This window comes from Myxocyprinus asiaticus, chromosome 25 (genome assembly GCF_019703515.2).
Source record: "Myxocyprinus asiaticus isolate MX2 ecotype Aquarium Trade chromosome 25, UBuf_Myxa_2, whole genome shotgun sequence".
Taxonomy (NCBI): Eukaryota; Metazoa; Chordata; class Actinopteri; order Cypriniformes; family Catostomidae; genus Myxocyprinus; species Myxocyprinus asiaticus.
In genome coordinates this window covers 36232735-36253505 of record NC_059368.1, presented here as the reverse complement: position 1 = coordinate 36253505, position 20771 = coordinate 36232735, and the positions used below count along the sequence as shown (strand labels likewise).

General features: G+C 38.5%; 1 protein-coding gene and 1 long non-coding RNA gene across 2 annotated transcripts in view; one reads left to right on the top strand and one right to left on the bottom strand.

Moving 5' to 3' along the window:
• Positions 1-2306: 2306 nt before the first annotated feature.
• nek2 (NIMA-related kinase 2) overlaps positions 2307-20771 on the top strand; it is a 20740-nt gene continuing 2275 nt past the window's right edge. The window contains exons 1-7 of the mRNA XM_051654920.1: positions 2307-2486; positions 2583-2696; positions 4956-5173; positions 13105-13345; positions 14662-14744; positions 14905-15031; positions 15489-15711. Of these exons, the coding sequence (XP_051510880.1) occupies positions 2598-2696; positions 4956-5173; positions 13105-13345; positions 14662-14744; positions 14905-15031; positions 15489-15711 (991 nt within the window). The 5' untranslated portion in view covers positions 2307-2486; positions 2583-2597. The remainder of the gene's footprint in view (positions 2487-2582; positions 2697-4955; positions 5174-13104; positions 13346-14661; positions 14745-14904; positions 15032-15488; positions 15712-20771) is intronic.
• LOC127415915 (uncharacterized) overlaps positions 18574-20771 on the bottom strand; it is a 19580-nt gene continuing 17382 nt past the window's right edge. Inside the window, exon 3 of the long non-coding RNA XR_007893019.1 lies at positions 18574-19140. This is a non-coding gene — a long non-coding RNA (uncharacterized LOC127415915). The remainder of the gene's footprint in view (positions 19141-20771) is intronic.

The following is a 20771-nucleotide window of genomic DNA, read 5'->3' as shown; positions in this document are numbered from 1 at the left end:
GTCCTTCTCAAATGTGTCTGATAATTAAAATCTTATGACAGTTTTTAACTTTAAAATGTAAAATTCTGACACCCAGGGAGTAACATCCTTTGGACCCGTTTTACTGCATGGCAGGAAGATAATCATATTCTATTTTCTCAGTGTTTACACAGAGACTGTATCCATCAAACTGCTAGATTCTAGCAGAACCATTCAGCCCTGTTATTGAAAGAGGAATGAGCAAACAAATGTTTTTAATGAATTATTTTAGGATTTCATTAAAGTTTTATATGGGCCTAATTGTTGTGTTTATTTATGTGTATTAGTCCCTTTGAAGGCACGTCAGTCCACTCGGCGGCCACCTTTTGGAACGCTCCTGGTCAGGATGGAACACAAGCGGAATAAAACCGTCCTTTGATGTGGTTTTTAAAATAACTTTTTTGTCTTACACAAGAAGCTCAATACACTTGCTACAACAGAATAACTTCAGGCACCTTTCACTTTAAGTTATCATCTGTGGAGCTTTTCAGGTTGTAGTCAAAAAACCCGGAAGAGAATTACCATTTTCTAGCCATGTGTTTCCTCGGGATTTTCCTATGGGTTTTGAGTGCAGTTTTGGATTTATGAGTAAAATAAGGTCTGTGGTAAACATTAAGGACACGTTGACGTTTTGTTCTACAACATAAATTACACGAATTTACCTAATTTCTCAAACGTGAATTTTGAAGCTGTTGTTTGTTTTAAAAAGTATATTGCTAACAAGTTGCTAATTGAGGACTGCAGCTGTTTTCCGTTTCGTCTGGCATGCCCACTCACATGCTTGTGGTAGTTGTAGTCCTTATTTATCAACCTGTTCGCAACGTACATTTTGTAAAACACACGGCGGCTTTAAAATTCACGTTTGGGGTATGTTCTAGTACAAAACAGCCAAACGTTTTCAAGTAATGTTTACCACAGACTTTATTTTTCTCTTAAATCCAAAACTGACATTAAAATCCATAGGAAAATCCAGAGGGAACCAGTGGCGAATTAGCCTTCCGGGTTCGTCTACAAATGTATTGAACCCTAATAAAGAATTGGTTCGCAGATCCTATTAAAGCTGTATTCTCTCATGTTGCACCCATTAGAGAATTCCATGTGTATGAGATATAGTATGTTTAATAAATATTATGCAGGTTTGTAAGTAAATAAATGGACTCCGAACAAACAGCTAACTGCATATTGTGTGTGTGTGTGTATGTATGTGTGTGTGTGTGTGTGTGTGTGTGTATATATATAATATATATATATATATATATATATATACACACACACACACATACGTGCATGCATACACTGGCAGCCAAAAGTTTGGAATAATGTACAGATTTTGCTGTTTCGGAAGGAAATTGGTACTTTAATTCTCCAAAGTGGCATTCAACTGATTACAAAGTATAGTCAGGACATTACTGGTGTAAAAAAACAGCAGCATCACTATTTGAAAAGTCATTTTTGATCAGATCTAGACAGCAGCCATCACTCCAACATCTTATCCTTGAGTAATCATGCTAAATTGCTAATTTGGTACTAGAACATCACTTGCCATTATATCAAAGACAGCTGAAAGCTATTTGGTTAGTTAAATAAAGCTTAACATTGTCTTTGTGTTTGTTTTTTAGTTGCCACAGTATGCAATAGATTGGTATGTCTTAAGGTCAATATTAGGTCAAAAATGGCAAAAACAGAACAGTTTTCTCTAGAAACTCGTCAGTCAATCATTGTTTTGAGGAATAAAGGCTGTATGATGCTTGAAATTGCCAAAAAAAAACATATATATATATATATATATATATATATATATATATATATATATATATATATATAAGAAAAGAAATAAATATAAAACGAGGGAAAGATTTTTTTATGTGAACTTTGCCCCTGCCACACCCACACCTGACGACAACCCCGCTGCTGCCACCAAGTGGACGACCAGTCAATGTGCAGCATGTACGTTTAAAAAAAGACAACAAAAACAAAGTAATGGGTGCAGAGGTTAGTGTGCAGACTGAAAGTTTAAGTTGAGTAATTCTTTTAATAATCACATTTGAAACTGCGTCAGAATACTCATACTCGAATGAGGAAAGTTGTTCAATAAACAGCATTTGAAAGTGATGATAATTTCTATTTAAAGCCTTAAGGTTAAAATTGTGTGGTTTGCGCCGGTTGAAATGTGGGTCTGTGCCTTTAAGAAAAACTGTCCTGCTGTTCCCGGGCTGTCTCGCGGTTCTTTAGCGCTTGGCAACGTGCAAACTGTGTCCTTACATGGACCAATGAGATCATCGCCAGCAAGCGATCCCAGCCAATCAGAATGCAGAGTATGTGTGCACGTTTGAAATCGGCTTGCTTGTTTCTCAACACTAGCATGAAAAAGTAAAGCGTTTTTAAATCGAAAACCCCTAAAACTCCAAGTGAACTTAAAACTATACCAGACAACCGAAGTAAAGTCCAAACTGCAGTAGTGAGTTAAGGTAAGTGAAACTACATGTATGGACCCTGTTGCGGATGTTTGTGTACTGTGTAGCCTACATGTTTTAATAATTGAGCTGTGTTGTGTTTGTCTGAAGTCTATTGCTGCATGCATGATGCCATCCAAGACTGAAGACTATGAGGTGATGCTCACCATCGGCTGCGGATCTTATGGGAAATGCCAGAAAATTAAGAGGAGATCAGATGGAAAGGTCAATAAAATACTGATCAAACGGGTTCTCACGAAAAACTCCGTGTATTAGAAGTGCACAGCATTATTTTTTATTTATTTTTTTGCATTCGGGAATCTTGGAATATTGTCTTATTATTAGAGTTTTTATTAGTTTATAATTAAATTCTAGATTAATGCTATTTGATAGTGTAACAGCATTACGAGCATAGCTTTTTAAGTCACTTGTGGTAATCAAAATGATCAGATTATGCAATGATCCTGAAAGGAAATACTTAAAGGGATAGTTCACCCAAAAATGACACTTACCGTCATTTGATTACCCTCATGGTATTCCAAACCTGTATGATATTTTTCCTCCATGGAACACAAAAGATGAATTTTTGAAGAAAATATAATTGAACATGAATAGGGACTGGGTCTATCAAGCTCCAAAATGACAAAATAATGTCTTTAAAAGTAGTGTATATGACTCATGTGCTATATTTCAAGTCTTCTGAAATCCTATGATAGCTTTGTGTAAAAGATCAACATTTTCAGTCGCTATTCACCGATAATCTTCCCCTCCACCAAAGATTTGAAATGGACAACAAAAACCCAAAGTATATTTTAGTCAGGTGCAAACGCTAGGCTTCTGCGTGCAGGTTGCTTGACGCAAATTTCGTCATCAGCAGAGTGCTTAAGCACTGAACTCTTGTGGCACGATTTTTCGAGAGGGGTCTGTCTGCGTCCAGCAAGACTACTACAAGTTACACCCCCTCCAAATAACCAGCGAGATCCTGAAGTCTTGGAACAGTTAGATGCCACATTTGTACACTGTTTGTTTATTCTGAGTCCTGCAGCATCCATAAACACCTACACCTATCCATAAATCTAAACAACCATAACCACAAAGATTTTAAAAATGAAAAGTTTGTAAAATCATTAAATATACCGCAAATTAAGTTATTTTAAATTCATTCGTACCGCCGTATCAGTAGGTGGCGACAGTGAGGAGAAATTTAATGAAAGTGAAGCGGAGAAGAAGCTAGCAGTATGCTAAGCTAATAGGCTAACCGATTAGCCTGTAAGCTAACTGAACAGAACAGTTAAACGTTTATCTTACCATTTATGTCTTTATTATTGAACAACACCTTCAGCAATACAGTAAAAAGCACTTCCAAAAAAATTCACTTCATTCAAACAAGTTCAGTTTACCATTAATATCTTCCGTTTAATAATATGATATGTAACTATTTCAAAGTTATTTTTCGTCATATTTAAAGAGTTAAGAGAAAATTAATCAAACAGAGATTGCATAAGATTTTATAAGTTCTTGTAGCCAATAGAATCGCTTGATGATCCAAAGAGGGCGTTACGCGTAGGGGGCGTGTCGTGAAGTAGGTGTTCCTTGTATTCTTGCAGAATGCAGAGAGTTACACTTTTTTTTTTCTTTTTTTTTTAACCATGCTTAAAGTGAACGCGCAACATGCATGTGCCTGGAATATTTTGCACTAATTAGTGTGTACACAAGGGGGCAATACTCACAACTGAGTGTTTGATGTCACGAAAAAGCGCTAGATGTAATCGCCGTTAAATAATAGGAGCAGAAAGAGGAAACAACATCATTGGATGTGCATGTAAAGAGCGCACGTGTGAGGAGGTCAGGAGATACCTGCATTCTGAAGGAATATGAAGACCTCTTTATGTGTCTAAACTCCTGAAGAGTAATAGTCCAGTATTTCAAAGCAGTTGCAGCGTGCATGCGCCAATCACCTGTGTATGCGTGCCCAGTCAAATTAAGTATACTTTGAATGGCGTTTGTCTGTACACAGACTCTAAGCGTTCGTGTCAAAACCAACGTATACTTTGGGCTCAAAACTTATGGACTTTTATGGTGCTTTTATGTCATTTTAAAGCTTGACAGACCTGGTACCCTTCCACTTTCATTATATGGAAAAAATTAATGACCAGGATAGTAGTCTAAAATGAACCTTTTGTGTTCTACAAAGGAAAGACAATCATATAGGTTTGGAACAACATGAGGGTGTGTAAATGAGGAGAGCACTTTATTCTTTGGGAGAACTATTCCAATAAATGTATGAATGCCATTGCATTAGACAATAGCAGTTCATAATAGTTCTGAAAAAGGTCTTGTTTACAGACCCCATTTGCTTTATATTGGAATTAATTCAGTATTCTAATTGAGGCTTAATTATGTTTTAGGGCTACTGTGAAATATCACATTGCAGTCATTGGTATGTCTTTAAGCTGGTTATTTTTGATGGTATGATCTCTCTAGATTCTGGTATGGAAGGTTCTGGACTATGGCACCATGGCTGAGGCAGAGAAACAGATGCTGGTGTCAGAAGTCAATCTGCTCCGAGAGTTGAAGCATCCCAATATCGTTCGATATTACGACCGAATTATAGACCGGACAAATACAACATTGTATATAGTGATGGAGTACTGTGAGGGTGGAGATCTCGCCAGTCTCATCAACAGATGCATCAAAGAGAGGTACACTTTGAATAGTTCACCCCAAAATGAAATTTCTGCCCTCATTTACTCACCCTCATGTCATTTCAAACTCGAATGCTTTTGTTTTTTCCTTGCGACCCAAAAGCAGAATTTGAGGAATCGTGGGCTGCTTGCAAGCTCCAAAAATTACAAAAAAGATTTCATAAAAGAGGCCGTCTACGAAATTTAAGTTGTTATTCTCTAATAATCTTCCACTTTGCCAAAGCTATTTGATCAAATTCAGGCCCAGTTCAAAACTGGGCAGTATGGCTACAAAAATGATATCTCGATATTTTTCGGCCTATTGACGAGATCAGAATGAGAATGAGCTTTATTGCCAAGTATGCTTACACACACACAAGGAATCTGTCTTGGTGACAGAAGTTTCCTATGCACAAACAATACAACAACAAGACAGAGATAATAATAAAAAAATGAATAAAAATAAAAAGTTAATAGAAAATAAGTATATATAGAAATACACAACAAGACAAAAAATATATACAGTTGAAGTCAGAAGTTTACATACAATTATGTAGAAGTCATTAAAACTCATTTTTTAAGCACTCCACAGATTTCAAATTAGCAAACTATAGATTTGGCAAGTCATTTCGGACATCTACTTTGTGCATGACACAAGTAATTTTTCCAACAATTGTTTACAGACAGATTGTTTCACTTTTAATTGACTATCACAATTCCAGTGGGTCAGAAGTTTACATACACTAAGTTAACTGTGCCTTTAAGCAGCTTGGAAAATTCCAGAAAATCATGTCAATACCCAATTCACTTCTGATTGGAGGTGTACCTGTGGATGTATTTTAAGGCCTACCTTCAAACTCAGTGCCTCTTTGCTTGACATCATTGAAAAACCAAAATAAATCAGCCAAGACCTCGGGAAAAATCTTTTGGACCTCCGCAAGTCTGGGAGTAATTTCCAACACCTGAAGGTACAATGTTCATCTGTACAAACAATAGCACGCAAGTATAAACATCATGGGACCACACAGCCATCATACCACTCAGGAAGGAGACACATTCTGTCTCCTAGAGATGAACGTAGTTTGGTGCGAAAAGTGCAAATCAATCCCAGAACAACAGCAAAGCACCTTGTGAAGATGCTGGAGGAAACAGGTAGACAAGTATCTATATCCACATTAAAACGAGTCCTATATTGACATAACCTGAAAGGCTGCTCAGCAAGGAAGAAGCCACTGTTCCAAAACCGCAATAAAAAGCCAGACTACAGTTTACAAGTGCACATGGGTAGAAAGATCTTACTTTTTTGGAGAAATGTCCTCTGGTCTAATGAAACAAAAATTGAACTGTTTGGCCATAATGACCATTGTTATATTTGGAGGAAAAAGGGTGAGGCTTGCAAGCCGAAGAACACCATCCCAGACGTGAAGCATGGGGGTGGCAGCATCATGTTGTGGGGGTGCTTTGCTGCAGGAGGGACTGGTACACTTCACAAAATAGATGGCATCATGAGGAAGGAAAATTATGTGGATATATTGAAGCAACATCTAAAGACATCAGCAAGGAAGTTAATGCTCGGTCGCAAATGGGTCTTCCAAATGGACAATGACCCCAAGCATACCTCCAGAGTTGTGACAAAATGGCTTAAGGAAAACAAAGTCAAGGTATTGGAGTGGCTATCACAAAGCTCTGACCTCAATCCGATAGAATATTTGTGGGCAGAACTGAAAAAGCGTGTAAGTGTATGTAAACTTCTGACCCACTGGGGATGTGATGAAATAAAAGCTGAAATAAATAATTCTCTCTACTATTATTCTGACATTTCACATTCTTAAAGGGGACACAATATGCCCGTTTTTACACTATGTAATATAAGTCGCAGGTGTCCCCAGAATGTGTCTATCAAGTTTCAGCTCAAAATACCTCGCAGATCGTTTGTTCTACCATGCCTTTATACCCCTGTTTTGTAGCCTTGTTCCAAACGGGCTGTTTTAGTGTTTGTAGCTTTAAATGCACCCCTTTCTAGAAATGAGCTGTGCCTTTCCTGCTAGTGCCATGGATACCCTGGTGACAACAATATTATAAATAACACTGAGAACACACTGTCAATCATCTTACTGTATTGTGCATAGCAAAGGTCAAGTTATGAAATATGAAAAACAGCTACAGTTGTCGAAAATACCACTATCATTTCATAATCGTTTTTGAAATAATGACCAGTTTTATTACATGGAAAATCTTCATTGCATGACTGCTCAAGCTGGACTGTGGAGGATGCCAGTCAGTTTATATCAAAACTGAAACAGAGCTACAGCTTCATTGTTACGGAATAATGTAGTTAGGGACTAGTTGCTACGTTACACAAAGCATATGTCCCCTTTAAAATAAAGTAGTGATCCTAACTGACCTAAGACAGGGAATGTTTTCTATGGTTAAATGTCAGGAATTGTGAAAAACTTTTAGTCTTTTTAAACTTTTAAGAGTTTAAATGTACAGTTGTGCTCAAAAGTTTGCATACCCTGGCAGAAATTGTGAAATTTTGGCATTGATTTTGAAAATATGACTGATCATGCAAAAAAACTGTCTTTTATTTAAGGATAGTGATCATATGAAGCCATTTATCATCACATAGTTATTTGGCTCCTTTTTAAATCATAATGATAACAGAAATCACCCAAATGGCCCTGATCAAAAGTTTACATACCCTTGAATGTTTGGCCTTGTTACAGACACACAAGGTGACACACACAGGTTTAAATGGCAATTAAAGGTTAATTTCCCACACCTGTGGCTTTTAAAATTGTAATTAGTGTCTGTGTATAAATAGTCAATGAGTTTGTTAGCTCTCACACGGATGCACTGAGCAGGCTAGATACTGAGCCATGGGGAGCAGAAAAGAACTGTCAAAAGACCTACGTAACAAGGTAATGGAACTTTATAAAGATGGAAAAGGATATAAAAAGATATCCAAAGCCTTGAAAATGCCAGTCAGTACTGTTCAATCACTTATTAAGAAGTGGAAAATTCGGGGATCTCTTGATACCAAGCCAAGGTCAGGTAGACCAAGAAAGATTTCAGCCACAACTGCCAGAAGAATTGTTCAGGATACAAAGAAAAACCCACAGGTAACCTCAGGAGAAATACAGGCTGCTCTGGAAAAAGACTGTGTGGTTGTTTCAAGGAGCACAATACGATGATACTTGAACAAATATGAGCTGTATGGTCGAGTTGCCAGAAAGAAGCCTTTACTGTGCCAATGCCACAAATGACAACACCTTGACACGCCTCGCAGCTTCTGGCACACTGTAATTTGGAGTGACCAGACCAAAATAGAGCTTTATGGTCACAACCATAAGCGCGATGTTTGAAGAGGGGTCAACAAGGCCTATAGTGAAAAGAATACCATCCCCACTGTGAAGCATGGTGGTGGCTCACTGATGTTTTGGGGGTGTGTGAGCTCTAAAGGCACGGGGAATCTTGTGAAAATTGATGGCAAGATGAATGCAGCATGTTATCAGAAAATACTGGCAGACAATTTGCATTCTTCTGCATGAAAGCTGCGCATGGGACGCTCTTGGACTTTCCAGCATGACAATGACCCTAAGCACAAGGCCAAGTTGACCCTCCAGTGGTTACAGCAGAAAAAGATGAAGGTTCTGGAGTGGCCATCACAGTCTCCTGACCTTAATATCATCGAGCCACTCTGCGAAGATCTCAAACGTGCGGTTCATGCAAGACGACCAAAGACTTTGCATGACCTGGAGGCATTTTGCCAAGATGAATGGGCAGCTATACCACCTGCAAGAATTTGGGGCCTCATAGACAGCTATTACAAAAGACTGCACACTGTCATTGATGCTAAATGGGGCAATAGACAGTATTAAGAACTAAGGGTATGCAGACTTTTGAACAGGGGTCATTTCATTTTTTTTCTTTGTTGCCATGTTTTGTTTTATGATTGTGCCATTCTGTTATAACCTACAGTTGAATATGAATCCCATAAGAAATAACGAAATGTGTTTTGCCTGCTCACTCATGTTTTCTTTAAAAATGGTACATATATTACCAATTCTCCAAGGGTATGCAAACTTTTGAGCAAAACTGTATTTGGCTAAGGTGTATGTAAACTTCTGACTTCAAGTGCATATATACGTATGTGCAAATACAAATCTGTTATATACAGATGCAAGGGAATGTATGGCAGAAGAGGTAGGATATTTTGATAAATATAAATTGACTAAGCTGTGTATTGCTCATAATTATTGCTCAGTGGGGCAGTTTTAACTGTTCATGAGATGGATAGCCTAAATGTGAAAAAAACGTTCCTGTGCCTGACGGTTCTGGTGCTCCGTGCTCTGTAGCGCCATCCAGAAGGAAACAGTTCAGAAAGGTAGTGGGCTGGGTGAGTGGGCCAGAGTGATTTTTCCAGCCCTTTTCCTCACTCTGGAAGTGTACAGTTCATGAAGGGAGGGCAGGAGGCAACCAATAATCCGCTCAGCAGTCCGAACTGTCCTTTGTAGTCTTCTGATATCTGATTTCGTAGCTGAACCAAACCAGACAATTATTGAAATGCAGGAGACAGACTCAATGACTGCTGAGTAGAACTGTATTAGCAGCGCCTGTGGCAGGTTGAACTTCCTTAACTGGCGAAGGAAGTACAACCACTGCTGGGCCTTTTTCACATTGGAGTCAATGTGGGTCTCCCACTTCAGGTCCTGTGAGATTGTAGTGCCCAGGAACCTGAATGACTCCACTGCTGCCACAGTGCTGTTTAGAATGGTGAGCGGGGTCGATGCTAGGGTGTTACTCCTAAATTCCACTATCATCTCCATTGTTTTGAGCATGTTCAGCTCCAGGTTGTTTTAACTGCTCCAGTGAGCTAGCCGTTCAACCTCCCTTTTGTATACAGACTCATCGTCATCTTGGATGAGGCCGATGACAGTAGTGTCATCTGCAAACTTCAGGAGCTTGACAGAGGGGTCCTTGGCTGTGCAGCCATTGGTATACAGGGAGAAGAGTAGTGGGGAAAGCACACAACCCTGGGGGGCACTAGTGCTGATTGTACAGGTGCTGGAAGTGAATTTCCCCTGTCTCACTAGCTGCTGCCTGTCTGTCAGAAAGCTGGTGATCCACTGACAGATAGAGGTGGGGACAGAGTGTTGGTGTAATTTAGTCTGGAGAATAGCTGGGATGATGGTGTTGAAAGCCGAACTGAAGTCCACAAAAAGGATCCTTGCATATGTCCCTGGTCTGTCCGGATGTTGCAGGATATGATGCAATCCCATGTTGACTGCATCATCCACAGACGTGTTTGCTTGATCAGCAAATTGAAGAGGATCTAGACAGGGTCCAGTGATGTCCTTCAGGTGGGCCAACACCAGTCTCTCAAATGACTTCATGACCACAGACATCAGAGCAACAGGTCTGTAGTCATTAAGTCCTGTGATTTTGGGTTTTTTTGGGACAGGAATGCAGGTGGAGCATTTGAAGAAGCAGGGAACTTCACACTGCTCCAATGATCTGTTGAAGATCTGTGTGAAGATGGGGGCCAGCTGGTCAGCACAGGATTTTAGACAAGTGGGTGAAACACCATCTGGGCCCTGTTCCTTATCTTTTGTTTCCGGAAGACACGGCACACCTCTTCAAAGATCTTAAGTGCAGATTGAGTAGGAGGAGAGGGGGGGGGTTGCAGGAGGTATTGATGTTTGTGTGAAGTGAAGGTCAGAGCGGGTGTGGGGTGTGAGACTGGGCCTTTCAAATCTACAGTAAAACACATTCAAGTCGTCAGCCAGATGTTGGTTTTCTACAGTGTTGGGGGATGGTGTCTTGAAGTTAGTAAAGTCTTTCAGGCTTCTCAAACTGATGCAGGGTCGTTAGCTGAAAACTTATTTTTCAGCTTATCAGAATAGCCTCTTTTAGCCACTCTGATTTCCTTATTGAGTGTGTTCCTGACCTGATTGTACAATATTTAATCCCCACCTCTGTAAGCATCCTCTTTGGCCTGATGAAGCTGCCTGAGTTCCACTGTAAACCATGGTTTGACATTGTATGTTAAATAAGTCCTAGTAGGAATGCACATATCCTCACAGAAACTGATATATGATGTCACAGTATCTGTTGGATTGTCCAGATTGGTGTCTGCAGGCACAAATACACTCCAATCAGTGCAGTCAAAGCAGGTTTGTAGTTCCTCCTCTGCTTCATTGGTCCATCTCTTTACAGTCTTTACTACAGGTGTAGCTGATTTTAGATTCTGCCTGTAGGTTGGAAGATGATGAACCAGACAGTGATCAGAGAGTCCTAAAACTGCACATAGGACAGAGTGATATGCATCCTTTATTGTTGTGTAGCAATGATTCAATGTATTTCTGTCTCTGGTGGGGTTATTAATTTGAATATATATTAATGTGCTGTCTGTATTTTGGCAGTTCACGGGTGAGGTTGGCTCTGTTAAATTCGCAGAGAATATTAATAAGTGAGTCTGGATATTTTTGTTCTGTGTCTGTGATCTGATCAGCCAGCTGTTGCAGCGCTGCGTTCACACACGCCTGGGGAGGAATATAAACACTCACCATAATAAATGAAGAACGTGGCGAGTAGAAAGGCTTACGGTTGATAAAGAGCGCTTCCAAATTAGGACAGCACATCTTTAACGTTGTTACATCTGTACACCAACTTTCATTGATGTAAACATGTTTCACCGCCTCTCATTTTCCCCGTTAACTCCGCATTGCGATCCACTCCGAACAGCTGAAAGCCCGGCAGATGTAACGCACTGTCTGGAATGGCTTCACTCAGCCAGGCTTCTGTGAAGCACAAGGCAGCAGAGGTTGAAAAGTCCTTATTTGTACGGGTGAGGAGATCGTAGTTCGTCCGTTTTGTTAGGAAGAAAGCGGAGATTCACAAGATGAATACTCGGCGGTGCTGTTCAAAAGCCGTGCTGACAGAGCTTGACCAGCGTGCCGGCTCGCTTCTCTCACTTGCGTCTCAGCGCGCTTGAACAACACAGCTGCGCCTCCGGCTAAAATGTCCAGCAAAACGTCCGAATAGTCAAAACCGGGAAAAGATTGTCTGGTATGTGCTGCCGAATGTTCAGCAATTCGTCCCTGGTAAAACTGATTGGAAAAAAATTACTAAACACAGGACAAACAAACAAAAACAACTCAATAGTCAATATATATCTCTCCAAAATTATGTATTTGCTCTAAAATGGCTCAAAACCATAATTTCATCCAAACAGCCATTATAGCCAAGTAAATTCAATATTTTAAAGGCAATGAATTAAAATCTATTTAAAAATTATAATGGCATGTTTCCCCACAGTTTTTCACTAAATGAACACAAGGGAGAATGAGACTTAATCATTTTCACAGATGTACTTTTTTATATTCATATTTATATTTTTAATATAAACACAAACAGTTATACATAGTAGCTTAATAAAATACAGTATTTACCTTCATATGTTTTTACTAAAGCATTTTTGTGAATGAACAAGTTGTGCAAAAACTACTCCACTTATTTTTTGGAACCCAGTTGAATATTGCATAATACTAAATTATTAATGTGGGACCCAGTCAAGTTTATTTTTATAATACTGAATTATCATTATTATTTTGAGGATTTTGATAAACGTAATATATTTCTGTCCTATTTACTTCACCTTCAACTGTAGCTTTTATTTTGAAATTGAAAGTGCAGTTTGTAGTTTACATTGTTCCATATCTGGTGAAATGCTGTCATCTCCTTTTCTCTTATACTGTGCTAAGTTTGTAGATTTGTATAATAACTTGAAGCAGTTACTAATGTTTGGAATTGTGCGAACGCTTCAACCTGCAGTACTTTTCTTTCAAAATGCATGTTATTTTGTTGTTTCAGGACTAATTTGTGATTGAGCAATAATTCCGGAGCTTTACAACATTGTTTTTTACTCTCTTACACTTTCTTTGCAGACGATACCTAGAGGAGGAATTTATCTTGCGTGTTTTGGCACAGTTGTCTCTGGCATTAAAAGAGTGTCATGGTAGAAGTAACGGCAGCAGTACAGTATTGCACCGTGACCTGAAACCCGCAAACATCTTCTTGGATGTCAAACAGAATGTAAAGCTTGGCGATTTTGGTTTGGCTCGGATACTCAACCATGATACGAGCTTCGCCAAAACATTTGTAGGAACTCCGTATTATATGTCCCCAGTAAGTGTACTTTCATCTCAAGCAATTGTCATTTTTTCTTATAAGTTGATGTTATGCTCCATTTATTGTGCTCCATTTTTTTACCATTAAAGATTTTATTAAACTTGTTTAATTATTTTTTCTTATTATATTAAAAATATTATTTTGTATAATTAAAGTTTTTTTTTTTTTTTTTACAATAATATATTTCTCTCTCTCTCTGTGTATTTGTAGTTTTAAGTGTATAAGTAGAATTATATCTGTATTAGAACTGTGCTATATTTTAAGTATTTGAATGATATAAATTAATTATCCTTGATCATAATAAAAGCAGATGTCCTTTAAAGGGATAGTTCACCCAAAAATGAAAATTTTCATCATTTAGTCACCCTCATGCCATCCCAGATGTGTATGACTGACTTTCTTCTGCTTAACACATGAAAGTTTGTAGAAGAATATTTCAGCTCTGTAGGTCCATACAATATAAAATGAATGGTGACCAAAACTTTGAAGCTCCAAGAAGCACACAAAGACAGCATAAAAGTAATCCATATAACTCCAGTGGTTTAATCCATGTCTTCAGAAGTGATATGATAGGTGTGGGTAAGAAATCAATTCATATTTAAGTCCTTTTTTACTATACATTCTCCTCCCTGCCTAGTAGGTGGCAATATGCATGAAGAATGTGAATCACCAAAAACAAAAGAAGAATGTGAAAGTGGAGATTGATAGTAAAAAAAAAAAAAAAGGACTTCGATATTGATCTGATTCTCACCCAAACTTATCATATTGCTTCTGAAGATATATTGTAGATTTAGCCACTAGAGTTTTATGGATTATTTTATGCTGCCTTTTGTGCTTTTTTAGCTTCAAAGTTTTGGACTCTGTTAACTTGCATTGTATGGCCCTACAAAGCTGAAATATTCTTCTAAAAATCTTTGAAAGAAAGTTACCTATTCATTAAAATAAAAAAGATGAGAAACAGGATTTACAGTTGGATGAAATATCGCAGGGGATCTGGTGAGGAGCAAAAGGTTTTACAGGAAAAGCAAAGCACAGGACATTGCATAAGCGGTGTCATATTTACACTGACAAATATTGTTACATCAGTGGCATGTTTTGTTTTTCGACCCAACTCTCCTTAAGAACACTCCTGAGGAACTGGAATGAGTTCCATCATTTTTTTCAGCTGTATTTCAAAGCTTTGTTAAATGTTCTTGTCTTGATTTGCTTATGAAAAGTTTTGGAAATGCCACAGTTTCTTTATTATATTTCTTTCTGTCAAGACTTGGAATTGCTGTGATGTTAAAAGTAAACATTAATATTTTCCTCCACAGGAACAGATTAATCGAATGTCCTACAACGAAAAATCAGATATATGGTCGTTGGGATGTTTACTCTATGAACTATGTGCTTTATCGTAAGTTTTTAAATCTTTATCTTTACAATCATATTTTTACTGTGATTACTCTGAACTCAAATAAATTACCTTTAAATTGGATGTTTGGTTACATTCGAGAATCTTAAAACATACAGTTTTGTTGTACACACTCCTGAGTCTTTTTTTTTCTTTTTTTAAGTCCCCCATTCACAGCATACAACCAAACTGAGTTGGCCGGAAAAATCAGAGAAGGGAAGTTTAGAAGAATCCCTTACCGATACTCTGAGGATCTGAACACACTCCTGTCAAGAATGCTTAACTTAAAGGTAAAATAATTTTGGCAGGAAATGGATCATGCAGCAGATCAGGCAAGCATCACTATTACTATAGCTTATACTTGGGTTAGGGATTTGTTCTGTGCTATTGAGAAATGCTATTAGCTATTACTTCTCTAAGCAATTGTACAATTTTCGCCTGGCCAACCATACAGCAGTCCAAAAAATCCTCATAGTTATACATGGAAGGAGGGACTCAATCCATATGTAGGGATTATAAAATCACAGAACAACCACTCAAAACATCCTAGCATTGTGCAAGCAGCAAGTTTTAATAATGAATTATTCCATGAACAAGCTGTACAGTGAATCTGGTAAGCACTCATGGGTCAGCCAATATGCATGCCCAACATCCTGGTTAAATTCTCCTTAAAAGCTTCTTTTTTTTTTTTCTTTCTGTTGTCCTTTAAAGCTCTTTTGGCCCAAACTGCTTTGCTGTTTTTGTTAGGACTACCTGAGGCCCTCGGTGGAGTCCATTCTGCAGAACAGCCTGATCTCGGGACATGTGGTCCAGGAGCAGAGGAAGCTGCAAGAGAAGCTGCGCCGCAGGTCAGTGGATGTTGAGCAGCCCAAACAGACAGAGTCGGCGCTTCTGGCAGAGCTGCGGCTGAAGGAGCAGATTCTACGTGAGCGCGAGCAGACCCTCAAAGAACGAGAGCAGCGATTAGAGCGTGAGTCCACAGGGTTTTACAGGAATTATGTGATTTATTATTGGATTAAATTACAAAAAACACACAAGGAAATACAGTGTTATAAATAAAGTATTCAGACCCCCTTTTTCTTTTTTTTCTTTTCACATCTTATGTTGCAGCCTTATGCTAAAATGCTTTCAATTATTATTTTTTTCACATCAATCTACACTCCATACCCCATAATGACAAAGCAAAAAACAGATTTTTGATAACTTTGCACATTTAATAAAAATAAAAAACTGCAATATCACATTGACATAAATATTCAGACCCTTTGCTATGACACTTGAAATTTAGCTCAGGTGCATACCATTTCTCTGGATCATCTTTGAGATGTTTCTACACTTTGATTGGAGTCCACCTGTGGCAAATTCCATTGATTGGACATGATTAGGAAAGGCACACACCTGTCTATATAAGATCTCACAGCTGAAAATGCATATCAGAGCATAAATCATGCCATGATGTCAAAGGAACTGCCTGCAGAGCTGAGAAATAGGATTTTGTCGAGGTACAGATCTGGAAAAGGCTACAAAACTATTTTGGCTGCATTGAAGTTTCCCTAGAGCACATTGGCCTCCATAATTCTTAAACAAAAGAAGTTTTGAACAATCAGGACTCTTCCTAGAACTGAGCAATCGGGGGAGAAGGGCCTTGGTATGAGAGATGACCAAAAACCCGACGGTCACTCTGGTTGAGCTCCAGAGATCATGTGTGGAGATGGGAGAAACTTGCAGAAGGACAGCCATCACTGCAACACTCCACCGATCTGGGCTTTATGGCAGAGTGGCCAGACAGAAGCCTCTCCTCAGTGCAAGACACAAAAAAGCACTGAAAGGAGTCTGACTTTGAGAAACAAGATTCTCTGGTCTAATGAAATGAAGATTGAACTGTTTGACCTCAAGTCCAAGCGTCATGTCTGGAGGAAACCAGGCACCGCTCATCACCTGCGTAATACCATCCCAACGATGAAGTGTGGTGGTGGTAGCATCATGCTGTGGGGATATTTTTCAGCAGCAAGGACTGGGGGACTGGTCAGGGTTGAAGGAAAGCTGAATGCAGCAAAATACAGAGATATCCTTAATGAAAACCTGATCCAGTGCACACAGGACCTCAGACTGGGCCGAAGGTTCACCTTCAAACAGGACAGTGACCACAGCACACAGCCAAGACAATGCAAGAGTGGCTTAGGGACAACTCTATGAATGTCCTTGAGTGGCCCAGCCAGAGCCCAGACTTGAACCCAATCGAACATCTGAGACCTGAAAATGGCTGTCCACCGATGGGCCTCATCCAACCTGACAGAGCTTGAGAGGATCTGCAGAGAACAATGGCAGAAAATCCCCATATCCAGTGCAAAGCTTGTCGCATCATACCCAAAAAGACTTGAGGCTGTAATCGCTGCCAAAGGTGCTTCAACTAAGTACTGAGTTAAGGGTCTGAACACTTATGTCAATGTGAGATTTAAGTTTTTTCTTTTTAATAAATTTGCAAAGCTATCAGAAATCTGGTTTTTGCTTTATAATGGGGTATGTAATGTAGATTGATGTGAAAATAAATAAATAATTTAAAGCATTTTAGCTTAAGGCTGCAACATAAAATGTGAAAAAAAATTAAGGGGTCTGAATACTTTCTGAATGCACTGTACGTACGTACATTGGCAGCCAAATGTTTGGAATGATGTACAGATTTTGCTCTTATGGAAAGAAATTGGTACTTTTATTCACAAAGTGGCATTCAACTGATCACAATGTATAGTCAGGACATTAATAATGTGAAAAATTACTACTACAATTTGAAAAAAAAATTCAGAACTTTTTAAAACTACTACAAAGAGTTCTCATCAAAAAATCCTCCACATGCAGCAATGACAGCTTTGCAGATCCTTGGCATTCTAGCTGTCAGTTTGTCCAGATACTCGGGTGACATTTCACCCCACGGTTCCTGTAGCACTTGCCATAGATGTGGCTGTCTTGTCTGGCACTTTTCACGCACCTTACAGTCTAGCATAAAAGCTCAATGGGTTTAAGATCCATAACACTCTTTTCCAATTATCTGTTGTCCAATGTCTGTTTCTTCGCCCACTCTAACCTTTTCTTTTTGTTTTTCTGTTTCAAAAGTAGCTTTTTCTTTGCAATTCTTCCCATAAGGCCTTTACCTGAGTCTTCTCTTTACATGAAACTGGTGTTTAGCAGGTAGAATTCAATGAAGCTGTCAGCTGAAGACATGTGAGGTGTCTATTTCTCAAACTAGAGACTCTGATGTACTTATCCTCTTGTTTATTTGTACATATGGTCTTCCACATCTCTTTCTGTCCTTGTTAGAGCCAGTTGTCCTTTGTCTTTGAAGACTGTAGTGTTCATGAAATCTTCAGTTTTTTGGCAATTTCAAGCATTGTATAGCATTCATTCCTCAAAACAATAATTGACTGATGTGTTTCTAGAGAAAGCTGTTTCTTTTTTGCCATTTTTGACCTAATATTGACCGTAAGACATGCCAGTCTATTGCATACTGTGGCAACTCAAAAACAAACACAAAGACAACGTTAAGCTTCCTTTAACAAACCAAATAGCTTTATGCAGTGTTTGATATAATGGCAAGTGATGTTCTAGTACCAAATAAGCAATTTAGCATGATTACTCAAGGATAAGGTGTTGGAGTGATGGCTGCTGGAAATGGGGCCTGTCTAGATTTGATCAAAAATGGAATTTTTTTTGAAATAGTGATGTGCTGTTTTTTTACATCAGTAATGTTCTGAATATACTTTGTGATAAGTTGAATGCCACTTTGGTGAATTAAAGTACCAATTTTCTTCCGCAACAGCAAAATATGTACATTATTCCAAACTTTTGGCTGGCAGTGTACATACATAAAAACAAAACGCACAATTTATTCAAAACCAATTGAATCAAAAAGTACGTTCTTAATTGATAGTCTTCTCAACTAATTGGTAGACCATAGTTTGGAGGAGTCAGGTTCAGATCTGATTTTTCTAGTTTTCAGCCTGTTAAAAATGAAATCCCTACCCTTCATTGTCATTAAGCATAAAAACATCTTGTTTGGGTATTTTGAATCATCACAGTATTACATAGGACACAATGCTTTTCAACCAACTATAATTCAGGTCAATAATTTTTTTTCATTACTGGTCAGAATGTGAAGAAAAAAAAATATTGAAAATACTTTATTTAACTCACTAGAAGGTTTTTGTTTTCCCTTTAGTAGGCTCACAAGGCTATTTCTTGTAGTGATCGTTAGGTTGAAAGTTTTTGTATTGGAGGTGGTTTTCTTAAAGGGAGAGTTCACCCAAAAAGCTAAATTTTCTCATCATTTACTCACACTTAAGGCCTCTGCATACTCTAGGTGAAGTTCTTCATTCTTCGCCCAAAGCCAAAAAGAAGTCAGAAACTGCTGAGCAACAACATATACTGTTTGCGAACATTCAGACACCGGCCACGCCACTTTGAGAGGCATTTAGAGGAGCATTTAAATATGAGGACGCTCAAGACGACATGTAAAACCATAACTAATGTGACATTAAAATATGTTATCAATGACTTCATGCCTCATTCTATGGGTCTTATCCAAAACGTAGTGAGCAACCTTCAGAGGCAGCATTTTAAGACATCATAGGTGCGCTCCCGATGTAAAGGCTGTTCCAAAATGTAGCTATCTTAATTATGCTGCCTCTAAGATATCTCGTTTTGGCCAAATTCTAAGGTAGCATCGTATGTATCATAACCCAGGTCGGCGATCCCAGAATGAACCATTTCCGCTCGGCGGAAAAGTAAATCCAAGATGGTGGACCGAGAAAGACAAATTTATATTATAAATATACTTATAATCCATTCAATACTGAAAAGTATAGAAAAAGAACAGTTTACATTTGACCCAAAATGTGGGTGTGCTGTGCGAATTTATGCTCATTAGAGTATCGTGTTGTTTCTCTTGCTTCATCTGTATTGAAATCAGTTGCGAGTCGGGTCTCCCATGCGCTGCGTGTGAGGAGCACTATTTGAATAATGCGCAGAGCTGCTGCCTAATATAAAGTGTTCAAAATCGTTCTCTTATTAGGCATCCTTTCAGGTAGGATGCTGCCTATGTAGGCAGGAGACAGCGAGGCAGCTCACTAAGTTTTGGAACAGACCCTATGAGTAGAATTCACATGAGAATCAGTAAAAGAGCTGTTTTAACTACTCCATGATGATTTAAAGTAATATATATGCAGTAGATGGTGTAATTAGTCTTGTTTAAATTCTGCATTCATGGCACTAACATGCTAACATGGCCATAATATGCACCGATTACACTGTTATTATAATTTATGATGACACTGATATTACTGCACTGATGAGTGTATAACAGTGTTAATGGGTAGAATACAGACAAAAGAATGATTATAGTAAAATCTTTGGGCAGATGTGTGAATGGCTTTTGGCTGCCGATGTCACATGTGTAAAGCAGCATATCAAACAACAGACTGAATGGGCACTTAGAGATTTTGAGTAGATTTGATTCCTTTTGAAAACTAATTAAACCGCATGACATTTTCTTGGAAAATGTCTTAAGGCAAATGATCATACAGATGTAGGTAAGTTTGCACCAGCTCGCTAATAACTCTGCATGCCGCTGTGATAAAGTTTAATGATCTTAACTGACTGAACAGGAATTAGTTGTTGGCCTCAAAGTAGGTGGAGCTCCAGGTCACTCCTACCGATGATGTGGACAAATTGCAGTAAGTAAAGGCCTCAATATACTTCCTACGAAATCGAAGAACGAATGGATGTGACGTCATTTAGAACAAAATTCTTATTGGCTGCTAAACACCTTACTGCCATTGATCCACGTCATCAGTAGGTGTGACCTGGAGCTCCGCCTACCTTGAGGCCGATGGGTAATTTTTTTTACGTTGTTCAGTGAGTCAAAATCAGTCAACGTGAACACATAGATGAGCAGAGTTATTAGCGAGCTGGTGCAAATGTACCTACGTTTTCCAAGACCAAGTCATGTGATTATTTTTTTTATTTTAAGTCTACTAC